The sequence below is a fragment of the Peromyscus eremicus genome, chromosome 14 (assembly GCF_949786415.1).
Source record: "Peromyscus eremicus chromosome 14, PerEre_H2_v1, whole genome shotgun sequence".
Classification (NCBI taxonomy): Eukaryota; Metazoa; Chordata; class Mammalia; order Rodentia; family Cricetidae; genus Peromyscus; species Peromyscus eremicus.
This window is the reverse complement of record NC_081430.1, coordinates 22,046,467-22,063,788: the sequence shown is the minus strand read 5'-3', so window position 1 is coordinate 22,063,788 and position 17,322 is coordinate 22,046,467. Positions and strand designations below refer to the sequence as shown.

The window sequence follows — 17,322 nt, the reverse complement described above, 5'->3', positions numbered from 1 at the left end:
AACTTGCTATGTGGTCAGGATGACCTTGAATTCCTGATCCTCCTGCCTCTACTTCCCAAGTACTAGCTAGGATTATAGGCATATTCCACCATACCCAGCCCAATCTGACTCTTGAGCTAAAATGTCCTAATCCATCCTAATATGATCACAGAGCTTCAAAGGTTTAGGGTAATATTAGTTACACAGAAAGAACATTTGTGAAAAAATAGTACATCTGGAAGGAACTTGTGTGAAGGCATTATATAATCACAGGACAAGACAAAAACTTTGAGATAAACATCAATGGAAAAAGACACAAACTCTTTGAAGATAATACTGCTTCCTTTTCCATTTTTAAATCCAATTAAAAATCTACTTAATGAGTCATTCTAAAAATGTAATGTAAGAACTTAAAATTAAGTTTTGCTAAAATAGTCAAGTAAAATATACATTGACTTTTACTTTGAAATACTTACAGAAAGAGTTAATCTAACTGTTAATACTAAAAATTCATTTGCAACTTACTACAGGATACACATTGTGCTAAGTATTTTATATGCATTATCTCATTTAGATTTTAATTATTTCACTTGTTTGTGGAAAGTAAAAAGCACAATTTATAGTGAACCAGCTACAGAGAACTTATTCAACACTTGAATCTGTGTATATTTTGTACTGGAGAAGTACACACTCTTTATTCTTTCCTTGGTCACTACTCACCAAGCAAGAGCCAACACTTAGGAGATAGAAGCAGTGTAAACAGAAATTCAAGGTAATCCCTAGCTACACGGGAAATTCAAACCCAGCCTGGGCTATACAGTGAGCCTGAACCCAGCCTGGGCTATGAGACCCTATCTCAAGAACCAGAAACAAACAAAAAACTCACCATGTGCCGTCTACTAAGGATTATAGATAAAGGGGAAAGACTGAAATCATTGTCTCCCAAATGTTCACAAACCAGCAGAGGAGGTAAGTGAATCCCACCACACAGGAGGTGGGGGAGCTGTGCTATTCCCAGAGGACAAAGACAGATACAGGGAAAGGAGTTTGCTCTGAGTCTGAAATGCGTGGTATGTGTCAAAATGGTCCTCTGCAGCAAATGGCTAAACTCAAAGGTCTAGTGCCCAGGAGCAACACATTAGCATCCAACGAACAGGAGTCCTAAGCAGAGCTAAAATGACTGAGAATTGTATAAAATGAGGCGGCCAAGGGGATAACAGAGTGACAAAAAGCTCAGGAGAGAAAGGGTTTATTTCAGTCTGAAGTTCAAGGGTGTAGTCCATCCTGGCAGGGAAATCGACACAGCAGGAGCTTGAAGCAGCTGGTCACACTGTGCAAACAGGAAGCAGAGAGCCACGAATGCTGGTACCCAGCCCAGGGAATGGTGTGGTGGTTTGAAAGAAAATGGCCCCCAAAGGAAGTGGCACTATTAGGAGGTGTGGCCTTACTGGAGGAAGTAGGTCACTGTGATGGCTGGCTTTGAAGTCTCCTTTTCTCAAGCTTCCCTCAATGTGACAGTCAGTAGACTTCCTGTTGCCTGCAAGACGTAGCACTCTCAGCTCCAGTACCACATCTGCCTGCACGCTGCCATGCTCCCCACCATGATCATAATGGACTGAACCTCTGAAACTGTAATCGAGCCACCTCAATGTCTTCTTTACAAGAGTTGCTGTGGTCATGGTGTCTCTTCACAGCAATAGTAAACCCTAACTAAAACAAATGGCACCACCCCCTTCCCACCTCAACTGATCTAATCAACATAATCCTCACAGGCACATCCATGGGCTAAATAATCCCTCACAACTGTGCCCAGAGCCTGCCAACTTGAAAATTAACACTAATCCTCACAGCCACTATGGTATCACCAATGTTCCCATCCTACCACTGCTAAAGAAAAGCAACTTTGTACTTACACACTGAAATCTAACTAGATACTCAATTCAACCACACAATGAAGATGTATTTTGTGCTATCCAAGCCATAAGCACTGTGCTAGCTGCTGCTGGAGGTAGCCAAGACTAGAGACAACCAACTTGGGACTTGAGTGAGGATGTTCATTTTGTTGTTTGGTTGTTTGTCTGGTTGGTTGGTTGGTTGGTTGGTTGGTTGGGACAGCATCTCAGTATGTTGCCCAGGCTGGCCTCAAATGTCTAGCTCAAATGAACATCCTGTCTCAGCATCTCTAGTAGCTAAGACTACAGGCACATGACACACCACAGGCTTGATTTAAGATGAGTTTCACTATATTGCACAGTGAGATTTATTTTTAATTGTGTATATAGTGTGAGTACAGGTGCCCTTGGAGGCCAGAGGCATCAGAGTCCTCTGAAACTGAAGTTACAAATGATTGTGAGTCACACAAATTCAGGTCTTCTGCAAAAGCAGTGCTCTTAACCACTGGGCCATCTTCCAAGCCCCACAATCCAGTTTTTAATGCTAAGAATCCAAACAAAATAGGAGCACTAGGTTAAAAGTGCAAGACCTAGGTTGTCATTCAACCTTTGTTCTGTTATTGTCTTCCTTGGTGACTTAGAACAAATCACTTAACTTCTATGGGCTTTCACTTCCGGTCTACAATGGGGATTGTAATAGTAGCTGTTAAATATAATCATAATGAGAATAAAGCAGCAGCAGTCAGTCTAAGAAAGGAGCTGGCACATAATTCACTTCAGAATATGCAGTTGATTAGGAGACCTGGCCCCAAGGTGGGAAGGAGAGCATTCGACCCAAACTGTACAATGTATGAGAGAGACCAAACACGATGAGGGGTGTCAACAGAAGGATTGGCTCATATTTAAACCCTGCAAAGGGGCTTCATTAAGAATGAGACTAAGGCCGGGCGGTGGTGACGCACGCCTTTAATCCCAGCACTCGGGAGGCAGAGCCAGGCGGATCTCTGTGAGTTCGAGGCCAGCCTGGGCTACCAAGTGAGTTCCAGGAAAGGCGCAAAGCTACACAGAGAAACCCTGTCTCGAAAAACAAAAAACAAAAAAAAAAGAATGAGACTAAGAGTCAGGGAGAGATAGACCGACAGACAGAAACATCATGAAAGAGAAGCCAGAGGAGCCTCCTCGGAGACCCAACTGGGAGTCAGAAAATCCTAGAGCAGTCCTAGGAACAAAGGAAATATCAGACTTGTGTAAGCTTTGTGAAGGGGAATGGGAGTTTTACACCATGTGATCTAGTTCAACACAGTACATGTAACAATGAGCATGGAAGAACAAGGGGCTGGCTAGAACCATCAATTAGGGACAGTTGTTCGCTCTGTCTCAGGGAGAGGAGCAGGGAGGTGTGGCCTCTGAAGACTGACCACTCTCTTAAAGGGGCAAGCTCCTGTTCTAACAGAGCCTAGTCCTACTCCACTGCTATGGGGAGGAAATGAGCTAAGAAACAGGTCATGGGAACCATTCTATGTAAAATGCTAACTAATTATGTTAATATAGTAAGTGCTCAGTAAGCATTAGTTATGTTGTTGTTATATTAAAAAAAAAAATACTAAGCTGGTCACGCCTTTAATCCCAGCACTCGGGGAGGCAGAGCCAGACAGATCTCTGTGAGTTCAAGGCCAGCCTGGTCTACAAAGTGAGCTCCAGGACAGGCACCAAAACTACACAGAGAAACCCTGTCTTGAAGAAGAAGGAGGAGGAGGAGGAGGAGGAGGAGGAGGAGGAGGAGGAGGAGGAGGAGGAGGAGAAGGAGGAGAAGGAGAACCACATGAATGCAATAATAATAAAAAGCAAACAGAGAATTCAGAGAACATTTTACTGAGCTGTCCTTAGAGAAAGGCTAACTGATAAACTATCTGTGTGAGCACTATAAGCAATACACACATGCACATTAAGACAGTCCTGGATTTTTGTAAGCACTCAATTCCCCCACCCAGCCACACCCTTGCACAGAATATAATAACCAGGATAGTCAAAAGGCAGCCAGAAAAGAGGGCACAGAAAGCTGAAGAAAACTGTGCAGAACACACCTGTAGAAATGCAGAAGGTTATAAAATGACAGAATGCTTTGCTTGCATAGCAGCAAAGGCTTCTGGGTGTGAACCTGAGCAGCACAGCTATGTGATTCCAACAGTTATGTGATTTGGCAGAGGATACTGGAAGAATTGGAACACAGGCGGGAAGAGGGTCACATCATGGTGTGCTAGTCTGAGCTCCCCAAAGGCAACGACTGTGTCTTCCCCATTTCTACAGCTTCCAAGCACAGTAGCTGAGACAGAGCAGACACTCAGTAACTGAGGTATAAGTGGATGAATGAGCCAGAGCAGCAACAGGAGCCGACATGAAAACGGGGATAGCAGAGACGGATACATAGAGACGAGGATATGTGCTGACTGAGCAATGCAGGCAGGAAAGGTGCAATCAATGAGGGCTGCACAGCTGAGCCACACCGCAGACTCAAACACAACTGCCTTCTGAAAACACTCCACCCCACCGGGGGAGACTGCTCGTCTGAAATAAAAGCTACTCCTCGTGAGTAGATTTCCTGTTTATTTGCCCTTGGATCTATTTCATCATTTTAAGATATCCCTGCCTTCCTTTTATCTTTGCTGCTTTACAAAACTTCAAGACTATACAAGATTGCTACTATTACAAAACAGAATCTTTTTTTTTACAAAATACAAACTTATTAAAGGTCTTGATTAACACTTTCTCGCTCACAAAAGAAACTATTATAACAACAATCTCAACTATACACCATCAAAACAATATAGCTGGGAACATAGCTCAGTGGTAGGGGACTGGCTAGCACACAATGGGCCCTGGGTTCAACTTCTACCACCACAAAAACACAGATAGCTAAGACAGGTATACAGATACAGACACATACATAGATAGATAAATAGATAGGTAGATAGATAGATAGATAGATAGATAGATAGATAGATAGATAGATAGATAGATAGATATAGACTCACTGAAGGGGCTGGAGAGATGGCTCAGCGCTGAAAAGCACCTGGCTCCTCTTCCAAAGGACCCAGGTTCGATTCCCATCACCCACATGGCAGCTCACAACTGTCAGTATCTCCAGTCCCAGGGGATCCTACACCCTCCTATGACCTCCATGGGCACTAACTACATGCCTGTGTATGGTACAGAGACATAAATGCTGGCAAGACACCCATATACATAAAAATAATAAATCAATGTTTTTAAAAGACTTTTAAAAAACTATGCTGTAAAAGAACAAAACAAGTAGTTTAGAAAAATCAAGAAATATGGCCAGTTGGTGGTGGCGCACGCCTTTAATCCCAACACTCGGGAGGCAGAGGCAGGTGGATCTCTGTGAGTTTGAGGCCAGCCTGGTCTACAGAGTGAGTTCCAGAACAGCCAGGGCTGTTATACAGAGAAACCCTGTCTCAAAAAAAAAAAAAAAAAAAAAGAGAGAAAAAGAAAAAGAAAAAAAATCAAGAAATATGATTGTCAGCATGCAGGTCAATAGTATATCAGGTAAATGTTAGAGAGGAAGGGCCAGGGCTTGATTTCCAGTGTTGAGACATATGAACACATGTGCGTGCATGTGCACACACACATTGTTTAAACATATCACCAGTATAACATGGTAGTACACACCTGTAATATCAGCACTTGGAAAGCTTAGGCAAGGGGATTGTGAGTTCAAAGGCCAGCCTGGGCTACAAAGTAAATTCCAGGTCAGTCTGTACTACATAGTGAGATCCTCTCCCATGGAAAAATAAATAAATAAACAAGCTCACTGGCTCTTACATCAATATGGCTACCTAGACACACATGCTGACTTCCCTTTTCTTCCAAACTCCACTGAAATAACAAGGGGGAGCCACTTCCAGCCAAGCTATCCCTGTCCTACAGCAGGGCGCTACTGAAGATTAGACGGTTTTAAGAAACCCTACATCTCTAGATCCATGGCTTCAGACTTTGGCACTGAACCTTCCAGAGGAGAGTTAAGACAGGCCACATGGCCCTCTGCTGCATCTAGAGGGAAGGTTAAGACAGGCCGCATGGCCCTCTGCTGCATCTAGAGTAGAGTTAAGACAGGCCGCATGGCCCTCTGCTGCATCTAGAGTAGAGTTAAGACAGGCTGCATGGCCCTCTGCTGCATCTAGAGTAGAGTTAAGACAGGCCGCATGGCCCTCTGCTGCATCTAGAGTAGAGTTAAGACAGGCCGCATGGCCCTCTGCTGCATCTAGAGTAGAGTTAAGACAGGCCGCATGGCCCTCTGCTGCATCTAGATTAGAGTTAAGACAGCCGCATGGCCCTCTGCTGCATCTAGAGTAGAGTTAAGACAGGCCGCATGGCCCTCTGCTGCATCTAGAGTAGAGTTAAGACAGCCGCATGGCCCTCTGCTGCATCTAGATTAGAGTTAAGACAGGCTGCATGGCCCTCTGCTGCATCTAGGATTTTTGATTTTTTAAGGTCTAAAGCAGGGCTGAACTTTTGTTTGTCCAAAATTTCCCAGGTTTACTGATTCTGCTGGTCAGAAGGCACTATGAAAGCAACTATCCTACTATTCTACATAAACACAGATCAAAAAGAGAAAAGAAAAAAGAAAAAAAGCCACATTTCTCTTAATTAATTCTAATCCAACTCAGAGTCAAGGAAATGCTACAAACAACCCCGTCCTTTTTCTAAGAAACAATAAATTGAAAGTAAGAAACAGTCTAGGAAACTGGAGAAAGCAATCTCCAAACTTAAAACATGTAGAAGGACTAAATAACTATAACTGAATCGAGAAGTGTGCAGAAGAGTTGAGGGACCTTGGGAAACACAAATGACGAACAGCCAACGAGCAGGAGAGACAATGAATGCATGTGGTCAGTACCTATCAGAAGGAATTCCACAATGAGGACAAACACATCAGTGCAGAGAAGTTTCTCCAAACAGAAACCACTCAGGGCCAATCTCCAAGCATGCAACACCTTTTAAAGCCAACAAGCTGGCAAATATTTGTGACAATTTTAAACTTTAAAAGCCATAAAGAAAACCTTAAAAGCTTTGAGGGAAAAACAACACATGCTATTACAGAGTCATATGAATCAAAAAAGCATCAGGCATTTTCATTAGTACGTGAGAAGAAAATGGAATATTGTTTTCAAAGTTCAAAATGTGATTTTGAGCCTTAAATTTTTACATCTTTGTTAAATTATCAAATACAAAGAAAGAATAAAGTTATCTTCAGAAATTAAAGAACTGGGAGAGTTGACTTCCTGTATGTACTTGTCAGCCATGTCTTTCCTAAGAAAGTATCAAGGAAGCCCAATGGGCATCACTGAGGACAGCTGTGATAGAGGCAGAATGCCACACTGCCTCTGGTTCCTTTCAGGTCCTCATATGACATCTGACTCTTGCCCCCTCACTCCCTATGATAAAGCTGAACTTACCAGAAAATCTAAAGTATCCTTCCTATCTCAATGACTTTACCTTAATCATGTCATCAATTCTTTTTCCATTAAATGTAAGCTTCATGAAGTAAGATGGAGACACTTGTAGTCATTAATCTGCCCACCAAACCATAGAACTCAAGGATGCATCCAGGAAAAGAAAAGAAAGGGGGGGAGGGAGGAAGGAAGGAAAGAAGAAGTTAATTCAAGAAAAAGGACAAAATGAGATACAAGAAATTATGCCCCCCACAAAGGAAGAGAGCTATAAAGAAATGGGTTCTTTAATTTGACCTGATGGTAGAATTTCCCTGAGGCAGGAGCACAGCTTTAAAGAAAGAGAATGGTATTTTTCCCTACTAGTCCAGTTAGGATACTTGGCTCCACAGTGACTGAAGTTTATACAGCAAATACAGTGAATGGGGAATAACCCTCACGTGTTCAGAAACCAGGGCCAAAATCTTGAGACATGAACATGCCTAGCTCTGCACTCTAGCAAATTCTAGATCCTTATCCCAGCAGTACACTTACATATGTAACACATTCCATTTTTCCATATGTGCTGTCCCCAGGAAACCAAAACTGTCTGACAGGAAACAAGTGAGAAGCACAGCCACAGCTACACACTTTAATAATTCTTACTTGTATTTCATATAAATATGAAATATGCTAGGACATTTTTAAAAATAGTAAGTTGAAAATACAAAACCATATGAAACATATTTCATATATATGAAAGGGTAATTAAAATAGATTATGAAATAGATGTATATTATTAACTAATGACTTGCAGGATTACATAATATGTTCAGTGTTCATTTTCAATTTTACTTTTAATACCTAAAAAACAGATAAAAACCTACCATAAATGAAAGTTTTTAAAAAGGTGTATTCGTATCAACTAGAGCTAAAATAAAAGATGAAGCATACTTTCTGGAGAACATGTATATAACTTACTTAGTATATAAGAATAGAATATAAGACTGCCATTGTGAGGCCAGCAAAATGGTCAGCCAGTAAAAGCACTCGCCACACAAGCCTCACAGCCTGAGTCTGATCCCAGAACCCACATAAAACACCAGAATGGTGGGGTGCATCTGTAACCCCAGAACTCCCACTGCAAGATAGAAGGCAGAAACAAGAAAATCCTCCGGAGTTGCAAACCAGCTAGCCTGAAGTATGTAGCAGCACAGCGCAAAAAAAAAGGAGATTCTGCCTCAACTACAAGGCGGAAGGGACCCAAGTCCCAAGTCCTTTGACCTCCATACCCATGGCATATGTGTGCCTGTACACACACACACACACACACACACACACACACATACACACACACACACACACACGTCCACATGCACACACATGGTAATAGTAAATACAAATGAAAAGAAAAAAATTGATGCCATGGAGTGGACCTGGGAGGTGGCTCAGTGACAGAGCACCAGGCCTAGAATACACAAGGCTCTAGGTTCAAACCCTCAGTCCCAGGGGGAAAAAATCCCATTGTACTTTGATTGTAATAACTGGAAAAGGGGCACGAACCTAAATATATGAAAAATCATATGGAAACCTACCACTATAGAAGCTTCCTAAAATATATACATATGTAAAAGTAATTTAAATAGTTACCATATAATGGGGGAGGCAATACCCCAACTAGACATCTTCTGCCACCTACAGTTCTGGGAATGGGTAACATCTTGTTGAGTAGTTGGCCAAAGATGTTCTGCAGACACAAATAACACACACACACACACACACACACACACACACACACACCTGCAAACATCACAGGCTATTACCAAGAATACCAGTTGCTCTCCATTACATGATGGTAAGGCCCTGTTGCCAAAGACAACACTTACTCGTATCATTGAACATGGAGAAATGAAGCTGATTCCAACTAGAAATTTCACTCCTCCTGACTAGCATTCATGGTGATAGAAAATACTTTGCACACTACCAGAGAAGAAAAGTAATCATCAGTTTCACTCAGCTATAAACCCCGACACCTACTCCTTCCTGAAGCTATACTGGTGTGATAGAGGCATAAATGTTATGGCAGTTACCAACCACTTTTTGATTGGATTTAAGGCCCACTCCATGAGATGGAACCCATACCTGACCCTGATAAAATGGCCAAGAACCTAGACCATTCAGGTTACAGACCTAGAGAAAAACCTAATTCTATTATTCTGCTAAAGGAATGAAGCACTAAAACAGCTGCTAATGATGCATGTCTATACCTACAGATCAATGCATCACTCAACCCTCGTCAGAGCTTCTTCCTGCAGTAGATGGAAACTAGCACAGGGATCCACAATTGGACAACATGCAGAGTGAGACTTTGGAGCACTCAGCCACAAATGGGGTGTCTTCATCAAACCCCTCCCCTTGGACTCAGGGATCAACACAGAAGAGGCAGAAAGATTCTAAGAGCCATGAGTGATGGATGACTCCATGGAATAGCATCATCCAGACACAACAGGATGCATACACGTATAAATGCAAAAAGATCCTGCACCAGTTGAAACCAGACAAAATCCCAGCACTGAGAAGGGGGAGTGGACACAAAGTCCCACACTTCGCCAAGAAGCTATCTGCACCTGACACCTGTTGCAAAACAGAAAATCAGTTTTCCTCAGTGGAGTGCCATGGGGTCCATCAACCGCACTCCAAGGCCAGGAGTGGCTAGGCAACACGGAATAGACTCCGTGTTTTTGTGTGATTTTTGCTTTGGTTTAGGTTTTTTGCTTTTGCTTCTTAGGGTTTTGTTTTTGTCTTAATTGGTTTTAACTTTTAGCTCACTGTCTGTTTTGGTTTTGGCTGTTTTGTTTTCCTGTTTTTGTTTTTTCACAGGGAACATGAAGTTGAGGAGGTAGGGAGATGAGGAGGATCTGGGAAGAGTTGGGGGAGGGGAAAGAATATAATCGAAATTGCTTTTAAAATTTTTTCATAAAAAGCAACTAAGAAAAAATCCCAATGCCATTGTAGTGGGCCAGGGAGGTCCGTGGCAGAGCACCAGCCTAGAATGTATGAGGCCCCATACTCAACCCCACAGTCCCAGGAAAAAATAAATCCCATTGTCCTTTAACGGGAGTTAGTGGGTAAAAGGGGAACCATCCTAAAGATTCACTCAAAAGAAGAGTGCTCAACCATGAAAGCAGCAGCCGCAGAATGGGGTATAGGGCTGGAGAAACAGCTCAGCAGTTGAGAGAAAGGGCTGCCTTTGCAGAGGACCTAAGTTCTGTTCCCAGAGCCAACACGGCAGCTCACAACTGCATGCAACTCCAATACCAGGGATCTGGCCTCCTCAGGCTTCTGCACACGCATGGTGATATAAATTCATGCAAACATACATATAAATAAAATATAAATCTTAAAAAAAAAAAAGAGAAAAAAGGGGCTGGAGAGATGGCTCAGAGGTTAAAAGCACCGACTACTCTTCCAGAGGTCCTGAGTTCAATTCCCAGCACCCGCATGGTAGCTCACAACCATCTGTAATGAGATCTGGTGCCCTTTTCTGTATACATAATAAATAAATCTTTTTTTTAAAAAAGAGAAAAAAGAATGACGGCTATCACAAAAATGTGCATACACATGTGGGCTTAATTTGTATATGAAGAGATGAAAAGCTGAATGAATACATACAAAACTATCCTCCAGTTAATCCTATGATATGAAAGGGAGAATGGACAATCCCTCAGTCTTACATTATACACATATTCTATTCAAATTCTGCTCCAAAGGACTAACACTACTTTTAGGTTATCTTTTAACTTTTTTTTAATTGAGTTAATAAGTTGAAACTTATTTCTGCCCGGATCAGGCAGGCATTGGAGCACATGTTTGTACTCTTGGGACCTTGGTAGATGAAGCAAAAGGATTCTGAGCTAGCTTAGGCTACAAAGTTAAGTTGTAGGGATGCCTGGGATTAATGCTATGGGCCTAACCTCAAAAAAAAGAGTTAAACCCAGAATAGTACTACCACAGATATGGACTATGCAGTAAATTTTTATTTTAAAAAATGACCTCTGTGCAAAAACATGAAAGCGCATCATGGGATACATGACCAACATTTAATTGCAACATCACAGTTACTAGATGAAGCAGTACCAATGGCAGCATTTTCAGTCCCTTAAAAACGTGCCACCGACTGAAGCTATACAGCTTCAGGCCACAAGGCTTCATCACTGCCTTAAAAACACGGCAATGCATTAGTATTCCTATTGATGAACACCTACCGAATCGTTCGCGGCCAGTGCGAGAGCAAGGTTCACTGAAAGAAACAGAGAGAATTCAGGTTAGTCACTTTCCTTCTGTGAAAATTCACTCACCTTTCAACATTTCCCTCCCTTGTAAAAGACCAAGGATGAGGAGAGAATGACAGAGACAGAAGACCAGAAGAAAACAGTTCTGCAGCTGCCAACAGACGCCTGTCCCACATTGCACACTTTAAATAGCTCCTTTATAGTCTGTTACAACCTTGTTCAAATTCGTCACTTAGTTTTTCTTAAAGTAATGTTAATGGAATAGGTAGTTTCAAATTTTATTTTAAATAATTAACTGTTTGATAACTAATAGATATAGTCTTTTATTTTTCTTTCTTTCTTTTTTTCTTTTTTCTTTCTTTCTTTATTTATTTTTTTATTTTTATTTTTTTTTTGGTTTTTTGGGACAGGGTTTCTCTGTGTAGTTTTGGTGCCTGTCCTGGATCTCACTCTGTAGACCAGGCTGGCCTCGAACTCACAGAGATCCGCCCGGCTCTGCCTCTGGAGTGCTGGGATTATTAAAGGCGGGCACCGCCACCATCTGGGGCCTTTTTTTTTTTTTTTTTTAAATAAATGCTGTTATAGGCATCTGAGTACCGAACTCACACATACACAAGGATACAAAAAGCTGGGGCACCGTGCACAGAAGGAAGTACGGAAGATAATGGTAAGGTAGCATGGTAGTCAAAACGCCGATGCCCGTGACTCTAGAGACAAAAAGGAGGAAGTGGTGTCCTCAAAAGCACAGTTAGCCAGCTCTGCAGCCGGGCTACAGCTGAGAAGAGAGAGCCCAAAGTACTATATTTGCGAGACTGATATAAAAAATAAAAAAAAAATAGGTTCTCTAGCCAGGTGGGGGTGGTGCACCTTTAATCCCAGCACTTGGGAGGCAGAGGCAGGTGGATCTCTGTGAGTCTGAGGCTAGCCTGGTCTACAGAGTAAGTTCCAGAACAGTCAGGACTGCTACACAGAAAAACCTTGTCTCGAAAAACCAACATACCTACCTACCTACCTACCTACCTACATACATACATACATACATACATAAATGAAGAAATAAGTAAATAAATAAGTTCTCATACTGCCCATTTTCTACAAGTGAATCCCATTTCCTTGCAGAACGATGCTGTCACTTCTATAAGGAAAGTGGTTGAAGGTATAAACTGCAAAGCAGACCTGAATCTAAACCCGCCACCTCCTTCCATTGTATAACCCTGACTGCTATTTTATGTCAGTCTGCTCCCTGAGTTATAACATCAAGGGACCTCCTCCTTTGATAACTGCTGTGAGGATAAAAGAATACTGTATACAAAGTACTTCATCTAGGGTGTGGTACTTATAAATCCACTCTTAGGCGTTACGGGATAATTCTAATTCCAGATACATAACAGGTTAAGCATCATCTAACTTTTAAGCAGAAACTTTCTTGTGGGGGGGCGGGACCTCCTCAGGCTGCTGAGGGTGACAGCACAGAGCTGTGTGTCCCTGGAACCTTCACAATACATAATATTTACCTGCCAATATAGCTCAATAAGGCCGAAGAAAATAAATGACTGCTAACGGGTAGGATTGCAAGAAGTTCTCACATTATTGTTCCTTATAATCGCTTTAGAAATAAACAATTCCTTTTGGAAATAACTGTTGTAAGTCTTGAGTGTAAATTCTATTTTAGAACTCATAATCTTTAGTGCTAAAACACCATCTTCGTGACAAATGTACAATCACCAAAAAGAGCCAGGGAAAGGACTCCCCATCACTACCGTATTAATCCAGAGGATATGAAGACTAAATGGCTTCATATAAATAAATAGGTAGGGTGAGGGCTCGAAACAGGTGAACTCTCCACCACGCGAGCACAAGGACCTGAGTGTAACCACAGCACCAGGAAGGACATGGGAAGAGACAGACAGCTCCTGAGAGCTCAGTGGCCAGTCAGCCATTGAAAAAGAGCAATAAAGACACTCGATGTTACCCTCTGCCCTCCACACACATGCACCTGAACATAGGAAAACACACACACACACACACACACACACACACACACACACACACACCCCGAAACACTAGATGGATAAAAAACTAAAACAATGTTAAATCTCTTCAAGCATTCTCAAAAATTCTTAGCTTTTGGTGACTTTATAAATGGTACAAATGTTGTGATTAAATGAAAAACGGGTCACAATAGCAAACATTCTCGTTGCAAATATACAACTATATGTACACTGATAGACTGGAAAAGAACAAGAATAATGTAATATACAATGACTAGTGTTTTAAAAGTAACAGCAACCAATTACTGAGAACCTCTATGAAAAGACAATGGGCTAAGTGGTTAATTTAATTTGCATATCATCCTATGAAAGAGATTATCTCCACTTCCTAGTTAAGTGAACAGAATACCTGTAGACAACCTAACTACTTCTCACTGAATTGAGTAGACAATCTGGTAACGTGTTTACTTCAGCTCCCACCCTTTATCAAACCCTAAGATAGGGAACCACAAGTTAGAAACGTCACGAATACCGAACTGAAAAGTGATCATTTACAGTGCACTTGACAGCTGGCACAACTTCTTAATCAGGAGGGACACAAACGCCTTACAATACCTGCAGTGGTAGACTTTCCAACTCCACCCTTTCCAGAGGCCACAACAATAACTTCTCTAACACCTTCTATGGGCTTCTGCTTAGGAAGTCCTCGGGACATGATTTGTGTTCTTCTTTGTTTCAAGGCCTCACCTTCAGCGCCTAACAACTTAAAAAAAAAAAAAAAAAGTGATTTAAATCAATCATCCTCATTACTGGATTAGTGTGCTGTAAAAGTGAAAACGATCCAGAGTTTGAGTATAACAGGGTTTTCTTTTCTAATTCTGTTCATCGCCACTAATTTAGCCTTTAGGTGCTATTTATCGACTGCTAATCTCAACCGCAAAGATAAATTGTTGGAGCTGAAATTTGTCTGCCAGGGTAAGCGAGGTTGTTAAAAACGCAAAGTGGCCTTTTTACCGAGTTAAGCCCTCCGTGCATTTTCCTTCTCGTTAACCTATTCACTAAATAACCCCACGCCAAGAGAGCAAGGTGCACCCCATACATGCTCAGGAGAGTTTGGGGAGCACAAGCTCCAGACTCCTTCTAGGGGACCCGCTAGCGGGAGCTCGCAGGCGCCGGCGATCAGGCTCGCACCATCCCCTCCCGCGCTCGGCACACACCTGGCGCCCACAACTCAAGGCTCGGCGCCCCAGGGACGGTGCAGCGGCCCCGCAACCACCCCGGAGTGACACCCTGCCAAAAAGCAATAAACGCCGCCAGGTCCCCATGGCGCGCGGTTCTTCCCGGGACCAGGGAGGAAGCACTTTGCGCCGGGCGCGGAGTAATGACGTCACGTGGCAACCCGTGGCTTCCCCTGCCTGGAGACGAGCCTGATTGGTGTTGCTTCAGCTCAGGAACCCCGTTTGCTTTAATTCTGATGGTCACCAACCACAAACACTTCTGCGACGTTGGACCAGACATTCCCGAAGACTTTTCACCTATAACATTTCATTTTATCCTTCCAGAGTAGACAAGGAGACTTCAGAAATTTTTGTTTTGAAGTTTGGAGGGTGGCATTATGCTGGGGATGAACCCAGGGCCTCGTTCACACTAGGCAAGCACACTACCAAAGTGTACATCGCCAATCCTTCTCTTGTCACTGATTTAAGATTTGAGATTTAGAAAGTTTAATAAGATTGACCCCATCTTAGCAGAAATTTAAAATGCTAGAACTTGAAGATTTCATTTTCCTTACTGCATAGTACTGTATATGTCATTTAAATGCCTCTACTGTTAAAGATTTTTACAACACATAGTACTGTATATGGTCGCTTCAACATTGCCACTGTTAAGATTTTTACATCACACGTACACTGCGTGTGACCTACAGTAATACTCTGCCCTAAGCTAGTCGCCCTTTGTGTTGCTGATGGTTCACAGGAGAACTGAGGATGCTTTACTAGGTTCAAAAATTTTAGCTAAATCAGAAAATAGGGCCAATAAAGAAGCCTCTTGAGAAGGAGCTTAAGGCTAGTGGTAAAGCGTTTGTGTAGCATATATGAGGCCCTGGTCCAATCATCTGCAAGGGGAATGGAGTGAAACCAGAGCTGTTGGGAGGGAGGACGTGGAATTTATCCGGGTGGAAGTAAGACTGCGTACATATAGATTTAGATACGCATCAGTATTCCCAAGGCAGATAAAAGAGCAAAAGCAATTACTTTAAGAAAAAGAGCTCACAAGCTTATCCGGAAGCCAGACCCAGCCAAAGACGGCCGGAGGTATGGTTTCAGTTTGGCTTTGATCATCTTCGGAAGAATTTGTAGGGAGGGCTTTTATTTCTTCCATTTGCTTCTTATTTGTATTTGTCATATCAAAGATTCAAAATCAGTTTATTTTTCTCTGATCTAATTCTTACTTTTCATATCTTTATTATAGGCATAACAACATCAAAGAATTACCATAAGGATTAAATATTACTAGTCACGTGCCCTCGGTTCTTAAGCTCTGAGAAAGCCTTCAGCTTCTTGTTTACTCCTCTCAAGCTCATATCCTTATTGTTTCATTCCTTTTTTCCACTGTATGTGAGGCTTGACATTTTCAGCTTGTCTTCTCTCACATATTCTTTCGAGGAGTATTTTCTCATCTAATTTTAATTTTAGATTTATTTCCAGCTCAGTTTTTATAACTGATAAGCAAAAAACACAGTTAAAAAGAGACGCTATAAAGAGACTCCTGCCAAGCAGGCCCAGGCCACACAAGCCAGAATGGGTGAGTGACCCGCCTGCCAGCAGAACCATACCCCTCCCCACATTCTGTCCCCCACAACCCTTCTTCTGACCCATACCATTCCAGCTCGTCCCCAGCCCTGCTGCTGGGGCCCTGACCTCAACCACAGCAGACTTCTGTCACTGAGGCCCAGACCACACCGGCCAGAATAGATGAGTGACCCACCTGCCAGCGGAACTGCACCACTCCCCAGAGTTTGTCCCCCAGAACCCTTCCCCAGGCCCATGCCATCCCAACCCATCCCTGGCCCCTCTGCTGAGCCCTGACCCCCACCCTGGAAGACTTCCACCAAGCAGGCCCATGCCACACAAGTCAGAACCGGTGAGTGACCCACCTGCAGGGGAACTGTACCCCTCCCTGGATTCTATCCTGGATGACTCTTCCTCAGGCCAAGGCCATCCCAGCTCAACCTTGACTCTGTTGCTGCTGGTCCCTACTCCAAACCCCAGCAAACTTCTGCCACTGAGGTACAGACCACCCCAGCCACAACGGGTGAGTGACCCTCCTGTCCTGTGGCCCTCCCACTCCGATCTCAGCACCAACACCACTGCTGTGCCTGCCCTCAACTCCGGAGGAATCCCACTGCTCTGATGCAGCCCTCTCCAGTTAACGAGTAGATGAGTGATCCCACCACCCCATCCCCACCAGCTGGACTGCTGCCACCCCAAGACCCACACTGAAGCCCAACCCATCTCACCTCTTCATATCCGTGCCCCCCCCAAGTCAGTTCTTCCCCAGAATCCTGGCAGACTCCATAGGCCCAGACACAGTTCACACCAGTCAGAAGAACAACCCCAGCAGCTCTACAAAAGACCAGGCTGGTCCTAGGTACCACAGAAGAAGATTCAGGCTTTACTGGAGACCAGACTGGATCTAGAGACCCTAGGAAACTATGGGT

The 17,322-nt window shown here is 43.0% G+C and overlaps 1 protein-coding gene across 1 annotated transcript in view; it reads right to left on the bottom strand.

Moving 5' to 3' along the window:
* The window catches only part of Nubpl (NUBP iron-sulfur cluster assembly factor, mitochondrial), a 205,288-nt gene extending 190,341 nt beyond the window's left edge, over window positions 1-14,947 (bottom strand). Inside the window, exons 1-3 of the mRNA XM_059279866.1 lie at window positions 14,819-14,947; window positions 14,217-14,364; window positions 11,584-11,618 (exon numbers count right to left, since the gene is read on the bottom strand). Of these exons, the coding sequence (XP_059135849.1) occupies window positions 11,584-11,618; window positions 14,217-14,364; window positions 14,819-14,926 (291 nt within the window). The 5' untranslated portion in view covers window positions 14,927-14,947. The remainder of the gene's footprint in view (window positions 1-11,583; window positions 11,619-14,216; window positions 14,365-14,818) is intronic.
* Window positions 14,948-17,322: the final 2,375 nt, after the last annotated feature.